The 13,225-nt window shown below is 36.4% G+C and overlaps 1 protein-coding gene across 4 annotated transcripts in view; it reads left to right on the forward strand.

The window, feature by feature from the left end:
• TFDP1 (transcription factor Dp-1) overlaps window positions 1-13,225 on the forward strand; it is a 49,128-nt gene that overhangs the window by 27,969 nt on the left and 7,934 nt on the right. For 3 of the 4 annotated variants that reach the window (XM_050905613.1, XM_050905621.1, XM_050905600.1), the window contains 5 exons: window positions 2,241-2,347; window positions 6,628-6,749; window positions 8,065-8,230; window positions 8,426-8,572; window positions 12,154-12,222. In XM_050905613.1, the coding sequence (XP_050761570.1) occupies window positions 2,241-2,347; window positions 6,628-6,749; window positions 8,065-8,230; window positions 8,426-8,572; window positions 12,154-12,222 (611 nt within the window). The remainder of the gene's footprint in view (window positions 1-2,240; window positions 2,348-6,627; window positions 6,750-8,064; window positions 8,231-8,425; window positions 8,573-12,153; window positions 12,223-13,225) is intronic. The other variant, XM_050905606.1, reaches the window with a different exon arrangement.

Genomic DNA, 13,225 nt, shown 5'->3' on the forward strand with positions numbered 1-13,225 from the left:
CAAATCCTGCACCAATTTATGAAGGGCTCAGATAACTGCAGATGAGTAAATCAGACTTCTGTTAGACAAATTGGTTGAACGCATAACAGAGAAGTAGTAGACATCTGGACAAATGTGATAATGGGCAGGAGTTAACAGGGCTTTGCTAGAGGGAGTGGGAAAGGGAAGTTACAAAGTTACGTCTTTTCAAAGTCATGCTTTGACAGAGTCAACAACTATGTGGATAAGGGTTATCTAATCAGTGTGATGCCCTTGGATTTCTTAAAAATAACAACAAAAACCCCTTGATTATCAAGGTCCTTAATCAGCCTGTTAAAGAAACTAAGGTGTCATAGAATGGGACCGTCCTCCCGTGGGTTAATAATTGGTGAAAACTAAACTAGATACAGTGAGTACCCCAAGTGAGCTATTAGCACTCAAAGATCTTGAAGTCATGGTAGGTTATATTATGAAAAGGTGGTATCGGTGTTTGCTGGGGAAGAAGCACATTGAATTTTGAGAATTATTTGGAAAGGAACAGGGAATAAAATAGAAAATGTGATATGGAGTTATACAATAACATACAGCATTCCTTTGTCATGAATAATGTGTCCATCCCTGTCCTCTGCAAAAATAAATCTCAAAGGGTAGGAGAACTAGAACATGTATGGGCAACAAAAACCATCAAAGGTAAGCAAAGGTGATCAAACAGATTAGGCGTCTTAACTTTGGAAAGTAGTTACAACTCTTATTTTATACTGGAAGTATAATCTTCAGATTGTGGTGTTTTTAAAGCAATGAGGAGGAGGTTGACCTCCAGGAAGCTGAGAAGAAGATACACAAGCGCTAATAGCCAGGCTAGTTTATATTGCTTTACTGCATTCTGCAGAGAGGAAGAAGACACACAAAACACAGACCATGGTAGTGATGGGTGTACTTGAAGGGAGAGGAAGGCATAACAGACTTGCGTTACAAACTAGATAGCTGCTGACTTTCTGAAAGAGCACTGGGAAGTTGGTTAATAATGGAAGAATGACAGGCTGCTGCATCCTGTTCAGATTTGGGGGACTGAGAATAGGTTCTTGTGTGAAGCTATCAATTTGACATGGTATAGTAATAGCAGCTAGGAAATACAAGCCTTTTGGAAAGCAAGGGCTTAAACAAGATTTGAGTTGTCCTCAACTTTCTGTAGACTACCTGAATGCATAAGAGGGATGGTAGGCATCAAGGACTCGTTAGGGCCCTTCCTGATACAACCGTTGTAAAAATGCTTACTTATTGCTTCTGTATTGGATAATGGGAAAAAGGAAGAGGAATGGGAGTTGTGCCAAGTCCTTCTGGCCCCATTGGCCCCTTTAAAAGCAATCTGAGGGAAAGAACTGCTAAACCTCTCACCTGACAACCAAATGACGGATGTTTCAGCAAAATAAGTGTCTCCAGTATTTTAAGACTTGTTTGTCCCATCATTCTTTTTCTGTAGTCAGTCTTTGTTGCTTCTTTTTTGTTTGTTTTGTTTTGTTGTTTTTTTTTTTTTTAAACTGTGACATAGAGCATCAAATTGCTAGAGGATACCTGGCTTGGTATTTTCGTAGTTGAATTTTTGTTTTACATGGCTTAAGACTTGCTTACCTATCAATACTGATTGTGGATGGGTTATGAATAGGAAGAGAGCAGCTTTCCCTGCAGGATTGGTCTACTGTGTTGCATGTGTTTTGCTCAAATATTGGATTCTTGAATACTTTTGTTCTTTAATTCCCTGCCTTCAGCTGGGAGGGGACACTTAGAGGAAGGCTGGGAATAGTCTCTTGGAAAGGCCTGTGCTAGCCAAATTTTATCTCCTGTAGACCAGCATGCCTCAGAAGGGTATGTCATATGCTGGGGTGTTGGGCATGTTTTTCAGGTGGTGTGGGAAAAGATTTCAATAGCCACAAAGGATAGGGCTAGAAGAGGAGGTGATTATGCTTTCTGTCAGATGCCCATTACCTCTTTACTCTGCTTTGAGAGAAAAATTGGAATACAAGAATTAAAACATGTTCATACTAGATCACTGACCAGTAATGTTACGTAGGAGAAAGTCTGAGAGAACATATTGTGAATCTTAATTTCTTTTTTTGCTTCAAATGTGTAAATGCTACGTTTATATTGACTATGCAGTTCAGAGCTAGTTTCTATTAATATGCATTGGTAGGATAGATGAAACTGGAATTGCTAAAATAATACGATGTGGCTGACCTGAAGCTATCTACTTGTATTTGTTTTAGGGGTTGTTTCTCTATTGGCTGTTCATCCTTCTACAGTAAATACGCTTGGAAAACAGCTCCTGCCAAAAACATTTGGACAGTCTAATGTCAACATTGCACAACAAGTGGTAAGGAGACTTTGCGTTTTTTTTATTGCTTGTACTATTGCTTACGCATACTGTAAATCTGACTTGTAGCTTGATAGTCGGTATCACTTGTCATGGGCAGATAGTCTAAGCTTGTTTCTAATTTTAATAGACTTCTGTTAAAACAAATGTTCTTTTGCATAAAGAAATGCAAAGATGACTCTCAAATCAACAGGCAGATACCTGAATATTCAGGTGGCTTTATCTTTTGCTAGTCTTGCCACTTAAATTCAGTGGCTCTTTCAGATTGTACTTTGAAATCTGGCATAGGGAAATGTAGATGAAGTCCATCAGCACATTTTTATTGAGATTGAAGTTAGGTGGAACAAAATTAAACAGAGTTACATTTCTTAGTGCTTAATTTAGATATCCTTTTGCTTAAGTACTGCTTGTGAGCTTTGTGTGAGGGACATGAAATTAGAGGTTTCAAAGAATCTAATAATGCAATAGATAATAGGTTATCAGAAGTCACTGTTATAATGATCAAAATTAAAATTTGGTGATCTGAAAAGAGTTGATCTCAATTCATCTTCTGGAAAGCAACTGTAACGTGTAAACATCTGAAATGGAATATTTGGGTTTCTTCCTGATACGAAAGCAGTTTCCCATCTGCCTTTCCCAATTCTAAGCTCTAAGGAGTGTTTTATAATTGAGGTTGCCTGAATCTATAAACTGTACCGCTTCAACTGTACAGATGTAGTGCAGATCATTCACTGTGCTGTATTTCCAGCAGTGGTGGTGAATTAACTACTTCAGCAGCCACTTGGAAGTTAGAGTGTAGCGAAATGAGTTTAACTGAATGAAATTGCTCCTTCAGTAGGAGGTGTTTTATCAATAAATTTCCAAACATGGAAATTCAGAGTAGTTAGGCATTCTTCTAATTTAAAATCAGTAACCAGCAGTAGGAGGAGAATGTTTTAACTGTAGATCATAGGCCATAATGCCACAGAGGGGGTCCCTTCCGGGCATTGTGTACATACTTGAGTTTAATGTTGAAAATGAAATGTTCTTCCAGGTAACTTACAAAATCTTTCCTTAAACTACCAAAACCAGGGGATAATAAGGAAATTACAGATCATCTGATGCTTTTTTAAACTTTCAACAATGAGTAAATTAATGCTTACAACAATGTTTATATACATACAAAATAAATTTTTGTGTCTTCCATCACAAGTTTAAATTGACAAATCCTCATCTATATTATCTATGATTAATTTTACATGGTAACTTTATTGAAAAAAATATGATTCCGAAATAATGACGACTCTTAATGGTGGTTTTGTTAGTATGGGGGAAATTTACATTTGCAATCATAATTTTTTCAGCACTTTAAGTCTTACTCTGAACATATTAGTGTTAATTTTTTTGTGAAAGAAGGGACCCATATCAGCATACTTGTATTGGCTGTTATCAGTACAAAATTAGATGCTTAGTTGTATGTCGTTAAAGAAGAGATGGAGGTTTTGTTTTGTGTATATATAGAGAGAAATTTTGGGTAAATTTCTGTTGACTTTACAGTTCTGAAGGGGGTAGCAAGAACTATTAATAAATTACCTTTAGAACCCTGAAAATTAAGAGGAGAGAAATTTTCTGTCAATGTGCAAAATGTTCTTGGGAGGCAGAGTTGAGGAGTTGGCTTGTGACCCTGCTCAACTTTCTAACCTTTGAGTGGTAAAAACAGGTTTTTAATACTTAAGTACTTAATTTTCTGAGCTTGTGTTCTTTGTTCAGGTAGTCTGATTTCTTTTTCTTAATACTGTCCCCATATAAGTTATTCTGTTGAGTACAGTGAAGTGGAGTGTGTGGGCCGTCTTGCTGTTCTCACTGTTGTCCTGATCTTATTCATTATCAAGGAGCTAAACTGTAATCTTGTTCTCTTTTGAAATCAGGAAACTTAAGGCACTTCTTTGTCTACTTTTGCTTCCCTGCCCCCTGGTCCCTCTGTTTTCTATAAAACCATCCTCTCTACTTCTATCTATAAGCTTTCATTTTAGGATGTTCCCAGTGACTCGATACTGCTTAACTCTTTTCATTCGTGCTCTTTTCATTCAAAGTCATGGTTGTTCATGAAGTTGTGAGTAAAAGTTAGGGGCATTAACATTTCTATTAAGGAGCCAATAATAGTGAGTAATTCCTTAGAAGATTCTGAAACTTTAGACTGTAGGGTCTTCCTTAGTAGTGATGCACGAAAGCATATAATTCTGGCTAGTTTGCAGACTTGAGAATGCAGAGCAGGTTTTGAATGTATTAAACAGACTTCACTTTTCCAGTCTAGAAATGAGCCTATGAATTTGTACACGCTTCCATTTATTCCTTTGTACTGTTCAGTATTTCAAGACACTACTGAGCACAGTAGATGTCCAGGGTTTGCTGCGCCCAAATGGTTTGTTTTTCTCCCAGCTGTAATTCCACTCCCTGCCCTGTACTGGCCTGGCTCTCATCTTGCTGCACAGTCATATAAATTCTAGATTCGGCACCAGGGTGATGGTGGGGCTGCTTGTGGAATTAGGAAGGTAGGGAATAGAGTGGGACCCTCTAATTTTGGCCTCTGCGAGCAAGGTTTTGAATCATCTCTTCCAGCCCTCTGTAACTGCATCCTAGGGAATAAAAACTGGCTAACAGCTTTCCTCTATTCTCTGTATTGTCTACATTACTTGAATAGCACACGGGTGGTTTTTGCAGTCTTTTGAGACATTTGGTGAACCAGATCAGTCAATAGCAGAACTAATAGTATTTTTTTCATGGGGAGAAGGTGAGCTGGTTCACGTGTCCTGTGCTTGTTTGGCATCCCCCACCCTCATTCTGTTTCCCACAATCAGAAGTTTTGGTTATGGAAAGTAGTAGAGGAGATTAGTTGACTTTCCATAAGAATTAGAAACATTTTAAGTATGGAACAAAGCTACTGGAAAGGGGAAAAGGACCCAAGATTTTCCAGCTGTCAGAAGTGGATGTAACAAACTTGTATGTTAACTACTCAGAGAGGTGGCATAATACAAAGAGACAGTATTTGGGAAAAAAACGCAGCTATTTGTCCTTCCAGAAAGCTGAAATCATGAACACCTAATAGTCACTAGAGTACCTTTTGCATTCTACATTTAAAGGTTATTCAAATTTTGGTTCATTTTAACTTTCACGCATAAAATGTTTCATTTTGGGTTTTCAGTTTTTCTATTTTACTCTTGTTGAGGCTAAATTATCGAAGCTAGCCTGAGGAAGAAACTTAAAACTTTGTTGGTGAGGCAGAATGTGGCTGCAGGAAAATATAGCAGGCTTGTGGGTGGTTATGAGTTTAGGTTCATTTGATGTTTGTTTCACTTACCTAACATCAGGGATGCAACCTCCTGTTTCCACTGGGAGGTAAATGTACCCCCAAAAAGTAGGCATATCTTTCTACAAAATAAAAATCTGTTACAGTATCATTTTGTTTTCCTAAATACATATTCTCTAGAAAGTTACATTTATAACATTTCAGAGATAAAAAACATCTGCAGAAGTGGGAGTTCTGCGTCAGCTAGTTTCACAGATAAGGAGGGCATGGCTCTGTGCGAATGTATGTATTACTCATGATCAAATTCGCACATCTTCAGGACTACTTACCTGTAAGCTGGAAGACTGTGATCAGCTGAGTATGTGCTTGTAACATGTTCAGAATGGAATGGTTTTGCTAAATTGGTGTCACTCACTGCAGTGATAAAGTCGGCCCTTACTCTTCCTCACCTCTAACATATGTGTATTTTAGTTTTGACTGTAGTGATAGAGGGACTGACTGCAGGAGATAATTTGGCCTTTCTTGCAACAGTTCTGTGTTTTCTCTCTGCTTTTACTGATTTTTCAGATCTTCTTGTTTCGTATGTTCATATTTTAACTGTAATTTACTGCAACTTCTTTATACATAGTCTGGTAGGAGGGTTTTGGGGGTTTTTTTTCCTTCTTTTTTCCCTTTTTCTTTTGGAGGGGAGAGGGCGTGTGTATTTTGATCTTGTCTAAGTTAGTGTTGAATAGTGTTAAGAAATCCATCGAGCATGAAAAGCTCATTTAAGAAGGATAAAACATAAATGCTTGTTACTTAGGGAGTGCTCTAACTATATAACCTGTAGTCTGAAGGTTTTTGTGCTAGTGTGTATAAATTCCATGCATTTAATAGAAATAGGTAGGAAAAAAGTATTAGTGTTGTTTGGATAATGCATCATTTGAATTGTGCAGCATATGAGTATCTTGGAATACTTATGATCATTTTCCAAATTATTTTATCTTTACTGTAGGTTATTGGTACACCTCAGAGACCTTCAGCGCCAAATACTATCCTGGTAGGAAGTCCACATACACCTAACACACATTTTGTATCACAGAACCAGACTGCAGATTCTTCACCGTGGTCTGCTGGGTGAGCAAAATAAAAGTTACAAAGGATTAATAAATTGTTTGGAACTTTTGTTCTAAATGTTCACTGTGATAGTGTATGTACTCTTCAGGCTAGCAGTGTGAGAGAGACAGTCTGTTTACCTTTCCATCAAGAGCACTTTAACATTAAAGTATATTGTATTAAAATCAGGAATAGTCACACAAGAATGAATACCCCGTCATTTGTTGTAAAAGGAACTAGAATATTTTCTGTAAACTCTGACAGATATTCTCACATTACTTACATTTAGAGAATTTAGCTCCTAAAAGGACACAGGAATTCATCTGACTTGATTCGTTTTTAATTTGGTATTTCTGTTTTGCTGGTGTATTTAAAAAAAAAAATACAGTACATTTCAGATTGAACAAGTGTATCCCGAAGTATCATTTGAGATAATAATGTAGTCCTTATTGAGAAAAAGTATTAGATACAATGAATGTGTTCTTTTGGTGTCTTTTCTCATGCAAGCTTGGTTTTAAGGGTCTCTTGTTAAATGTAGTTGCTTTAAGACTAAATTTATCATCAGTGTCTTGTTAAACACATAAATAGATTTCTGCTTTGGAATTATACAGTAAAATGAGATGCGGAGAATTGAGAGGTTCCATTGCTGATACTAATTTTGTTGATACTTAGATTTATTCCTCAAGTTACAAGGAACTTTTTATTTAAAAGATGTGCAGAAAACTTTGTTATACTTCTTGTATCTTGTAACTTTGACGTTTTCATAGCAACTTCATACACTGTATAACTTCAAATCTGTGTTTTAGTAATAGTGTAATGTTTAGTGAGTTCAACCAATATCAGACTTCGTCTGTTCAGTCAGTATAGGATTTATGTAAAAAATGTTTGATCAATCTAATTTTTTATGGTCCAACTAGATGGGCTATTTAAATTAAAAAAAAGGGGGGGGGACACACCAAAAAAAAGTTATCTCCTGTAACTTTTCATATTTTAGCATTTATCCCCCTATCCCTTCTTATCTTGAAGATTGAAAGGTTTTCTTTATTTAATTCTTCAAGGAATATCCCTATTGTTAACTTATTATCCGCTACTGGAGCTAGCAGAGTTGCCAAAAGAATGAATTTGTACTGTGTTTCAGCATAGAGATATTAGAATTGTTAATTATTGTAAATTGTAGGGCAAAAAAATTATAGGAAAAAAACGTTGGGAAGGGGTAAGAAGCAGAACAAAAGGGAAGGCTTGGTTTTTTTACAGCAGTGTGCCTGTATTTGAAAAAGAAACATTAAATATTCCAAAGTTCAAATCTTCTTAAAATATATATTATACGTATATTTAGGAAGCGGAACAAAAAAGGAGAGAAGAATGGCAAGGGTTTACGTCATTTCTCTATGAAGGTTTGTGAGAAGGTACAAAGAAAAGGAACCACCTCATACAATGAGGTGGCAGACGAGTTGGTTGCAGAATTCAGTACCACTGATAATCACATTTCACCAAATGAATCAGTAAGTATATGGGAGGTCAATTACATGTGAACTGAATGGGGGAAGAGAAGTTTCTTTTGAGACTTTTGTGTTTCTTTTCCTACTGCTAAATGAAACAGTTCAGAGATTGCCCGAGTTTACCCATTTACTGTAATATATTTATTTTCAAGTATTTTTGTCACAGGCATATTTTTGATTAATGCACTATGTCTACAGCAGGCTTATGACCAGAAGAATATTAGACGACGTGTCTATGATGCCTTAAATGTCCTTATGGCCATGAACATTATCTCTAAGGAGAAGAAGGAAATCAAATGGATTGGTCTACCTACTAACTCGGCTCAGGAATGTCAGAATTTAGAGGTATGTGTATTAGGAAGTTCACAATGGCTTTGTGTTGGAGTAAATGTTTACAGCTTTAATATGTTCTGATACAACATGTGCATGTGATCTCCTGAGATAGCAAGGTAGAATAGTATGGTCCCTTTTGACTCTTTTTTAAAAATTTTATTTGTGTTTACAGAACACATGTTTAAACTTCCAGATTGCTTAAATATTTTTTTTTTTAATTCTTCTATGTCAAAAATACAGCTCTGTCACAGCTTTTACAGTATATGTGAAATGGTTCTGAGTGGAAGTTAATCAAACTGAAAGATTAATGTGTATTTCCACCATTGCGATAGTGGTGCTCAAGAGTCAGGAAGATTGTTTTCTCCAAATGCCAGGCAAATAATACATCTGTGATGATAGATGTTGCATGTAGGTCAGTATATATGTGCATTGCTCCTTCTTCGTTGCTGCAGGTCTTATGTATTTCTGACATTTGTCTTACATGAACATGTCAGACTTTTTTACTGCATGTCTTGGGTAAGAAGTAAAATGTTTTATACTGAAAGGCATTCATAAGTTCTGGCAGGATTTTTTTTTTTAGTATCTTGACATTTGCAGGACAACAAAGTTACCGAGGTTTACTGAAGTCAATTCACTTTGTCAGAATAGAATGAGACTTTGTATTTGTTCTTAATAAGTCTAAATTCCCTTCAGCAGGACTGAAAAATCAGTGTAGAAGCTGACAAATTGGGGAAAAAAAGTTTTGGGATCTATCTTCAAAGGGCTAATTCTATGGAGATTTTTGTTTGATACTGATGATTGGTTTTTCAGTTAGTACTGTAATTGCTATCTAGATGAAGAAAATACAGGGTATCTAATCAATCTGAGTTTTATTTAAATATTTGTCATCCCAAGTGAAAATTCTTAGTTAAGGTAAGAGAGTGATAATTGGGGCATCAATAGTAGGGTGAGTATGGAAGGTGAAGTGGTTTGAAGATGACAGTGCTGTGCACTGAATAGGGAACCAGCTAGCTGGAGGGATTTTAAAAGTGGATGTCTCTGGATCTGTCTCGCAAAGTATGGCATTACCAGTAATGTTGGAGCAAAAGAGAAAGAAGTGTGTCTCATTCAGCTGGATTTGATGTCATGATTGATAATGTCCTAAAGAAGAATAGGATAATACTAGTACTGAGGTAAAAAAAGCAACTTGGAATGTAATAATGCGCAGTGAAGGTTCATGCATTTAAGGTGGGAACAATGATAACTTCTGATATCAAAGTGAGAACTTGTTAATTGGATGTCACAAAAGGAGGAAAGAGTTCTGTTAACCATTGAATAATTGAGCCACAAGTGTAATATAGTCTTGAAAATAGCAAAAATCTTCAGCTTGTGTTGAGCTTGCTTGAGGAAATTGCAGGATTCCTCCCTTCCCCATTATTGCTTCATGAGTATTCTAGCTCCTGTTTCTGCAAGCTCTCTTGACATTTAAATTATTAGTGACATTACCTGACAAGTTTTGCAATAAGTTTCTTTTTAATGAGTTTGTGGAGGCTAATGTTTAATTTGTGAAATTGTCAAGCCTAATAAACTTTTTTTTACTATTCTATCTGATACTGCTTAGCTTCACCCTTAAACTGTTGAAAAATCAAGCCAAATAGTTTGTAAGGGAACATAGGAGTTTGAGGGGTTCCCCGTCAAGTATTTGGTATTTTAAGTCTTTATAAACTTGTACTTTGTGTGTAAATTAGAATATTAGATTTGGTAAAATATGTCCTGATAATGCAAAAAGAGAGGGTGTGGGGCAATTAATAAGGTCTGTATCTTGAAATAATATGGAAAGCAATGTAGTTTACATGTATGTGATAGGAAAATATCTCAGGTGAGTTGTGGTAAGTTTTTTGGGGGGAGGTGGTTATTTGACTTATTTTCTAACACTAGATTATCAGACTTGGTCCTCCCTTTTTTTTTTAATTTTTTTTAAAATATAACATCATGCCTTTTTGCAGTTTTTTCAACTGTGTACACTTCTGGGGTTTTTTCCACCAAAAACAAACAGAAAACTGCATTCATGTGAATTTTTAACTCCAGTCATTTTCTTGTTAGTTGCATGTTTTAAGGACCTACGAACAGAAGTTGATGTTCAGGCCAGTGGTCTGTCTATCCAGTATCTTGCCTGACAGTAGCAGTTACCTAGGAAGGAATATAAGATTAGAGAAAGTATTTAGTGATGTTTTCTCATGTAACTTGTGGGTCAGGCATAACCTGAGGCAGATACAGTATCCTTCTATTTAATAGCCCTCAATTGATTTTTCTTCCACAGATTTTTACTTTGTACAAAGTTTGCTTTTAATATTGAGTCATTTATGGCAGTGAGTTTCAGGTTCATTAGAAGCTTCTTATGAAATACCTTTTGTTTGGTTTTGAACATACTGTATTTAGTTGATGTCCTTGGATTGTTTTTGGATTGGAAGTGATGGTGACCTGGTCATTCCTTACTCACTTTCTCCATCCTATTCATGGTTTTATAGGTATCGCCCATGTTCTCCGCCATTATTTCATTCTCCTTTCTGTAGAGTCCTAGTTTATTCATTATTCCCTTGCATGAAATCTGTTCTGTACCATTGATTATCCTGATTGTTCTTTTGTATGGTCTGTTTGAAATAGGAACACCAGACCTACAAAATTCAAGATGTAAACGTTCTGGTTGATACACTGATATAGTGATAATTTCTGTTTTGTTCTCTGTTCCTTGCCTAATAATTCAAATTTTTGGCTGCTGTGGTGTACTGAGCTGATGGGTTTTGTAGATACTGTAATTTAAGGTCTCTACTGAATGTTATTTTATTTCTAAAATATACATGGATGGGATTATGTTTTCTCACACATACCACATTACATTTACCAAAAATAATTTTGATGATATAATCACTCAGTGCTACAGGACACTTTGAGTGTGCTTTATGACAGGCTCTCTTTTTACTGTGCCAAGTAACCAGCATTGTCAGCAGATTCTGTCACCTTGCTGTTCATCCCCTTATTCTGATCCTCTATAATTTGAATAACAGTCTGTAAATTAAGTCCTTGTGGGAATCTGCTAGTAAGCTTCCTCCACTGAGAGCGCTGTTTATTTCCTACATTTTGTCTCCAATCTTTTATGTTATTATTTAGTATGTATTTAATACTGTGAGGACTTAAACTTGGGCTCCATAGCAGCTTCATTTCTTTAAGCATCTTTGATGGATCTTCTCCAATACCTCCAGTATCAGTAGACTACATCAAGTGGATCCTTCTGGTCTACATGCTCTTTGCCTCCTTGGGAGAATTTGGATAATCCTTTGAGGCATAACTTCTGTTTGTAAAGATGTTTTTACCCTCTCCCCGATACATTGTACTTTATTCCCCAGTGTTCTAATTCTGCTCTTTGTTACAGTTTCCATCAGTAGTACTGATGTGAGTCTTGATAGTTAGATCTCTAAATTATGTGAAGAACCTTAATGACCGACATATGTCCTACCTCCAGTTCTCTGGTATTGAAATGATTTTAAGGGGAGAAAATGTTGATATAAAACGCTGCTTAAAACCAACAAACTAACCAATCCTTTTTCTGTCTTAAGGTGGAGAAACAGAGAAGACTTGAAAGAATAAAGCAAAAACAGTCTCAACTACAAGAACTCATTCTACAGGTACAGTCAAGGTACTCTTGTCTATAGGGCAAGGTAACTTATATTTTATTCCTGTTTTTTTTATCCCAGTGAGGGATGGGAAAGTTCTAAGAAGACTAGAGGTGAATTTCAGGATAAGGCATATGCAGTTTTAATTTAGCACTGTAGTTCATCTGGGACTATGCTGTTGGCCATTGCTATTGGGGAAGCCAGCAACTTTCCATGAGTTATGATGAATTCTTTTGCAGTTTCAAGTACGTTTAAACAGGATTTATGCTGACAGGAGTTGTAATTCATACTGTACCCTCTGAATTTTCCAATTCAGTTCTTGCATCTAGAATGTTTTTCTGTGTTAGAGTCTGTAGATAAAATTACATGACTGTAGAGGTCGTCTCTCATAATGCTCTGTGTCTTGCCTTTCTGGGATGTTGCTGCCCCTGCTGTGTAAGTGGCTTAACCGCTGTGAAACAGTTGCTGAACTCCCTCCTAGATTTCTCCTAGTACACTAGGGGAAGCAGTAGTCTATCCCCTAAGTCACTGTACTGCTGGTTCACCAGAATGAATCCCTTAGTAGGTGCATTACCTATGCAGTAGGAATGAGAATCTCAGGGAGAGTATGGAGAAAGAAAGTACAGACAGCTGTGGGACAGCAATCTCAACAGCTGTCTGATTTTTATCAGCCTCTGTGCTGGCTTTGGATTTTGTTTTTAATTGCTGTTTATTTCATTTGATTCCATGACCAGAAAAATACTTTTTCTTAGTTTGGTGGCTTACTGTAAGATTTATAACTTGAGTTTCAATAGTTAACTTGAGCTTTTAGTTCTTAAAATTGCTAATCTCTCGAATATGAACATTCCATTCTGAAGAGCAGTTTTGGTAAGATGTGAGAGTAAACTCACTAATCTTAGCTGAGTATGTCAGAAACCTAACGTCAGACATTCAGATCCCAAATGTTAACTGTTTTTTAGCATGTAATTTCAGCAAAAATACAGTATTAATCATTCAACTGTTCTTGTGGAGTGTG

Source organism: Gymnogyps californianus, chromosome 1, assembly GCF_018139145.2.
Source record: "Gymnogyps californianus isolate 813 chromosome 1, ASM1813914v2, whole genome shotgun sequence".
Lineage (NCBI taxonomy): Eukaryota > Metazoa > Chordata > Aves > Accipitriformes > Cathartidae > Gymnogyps > Gymnogyps californianus.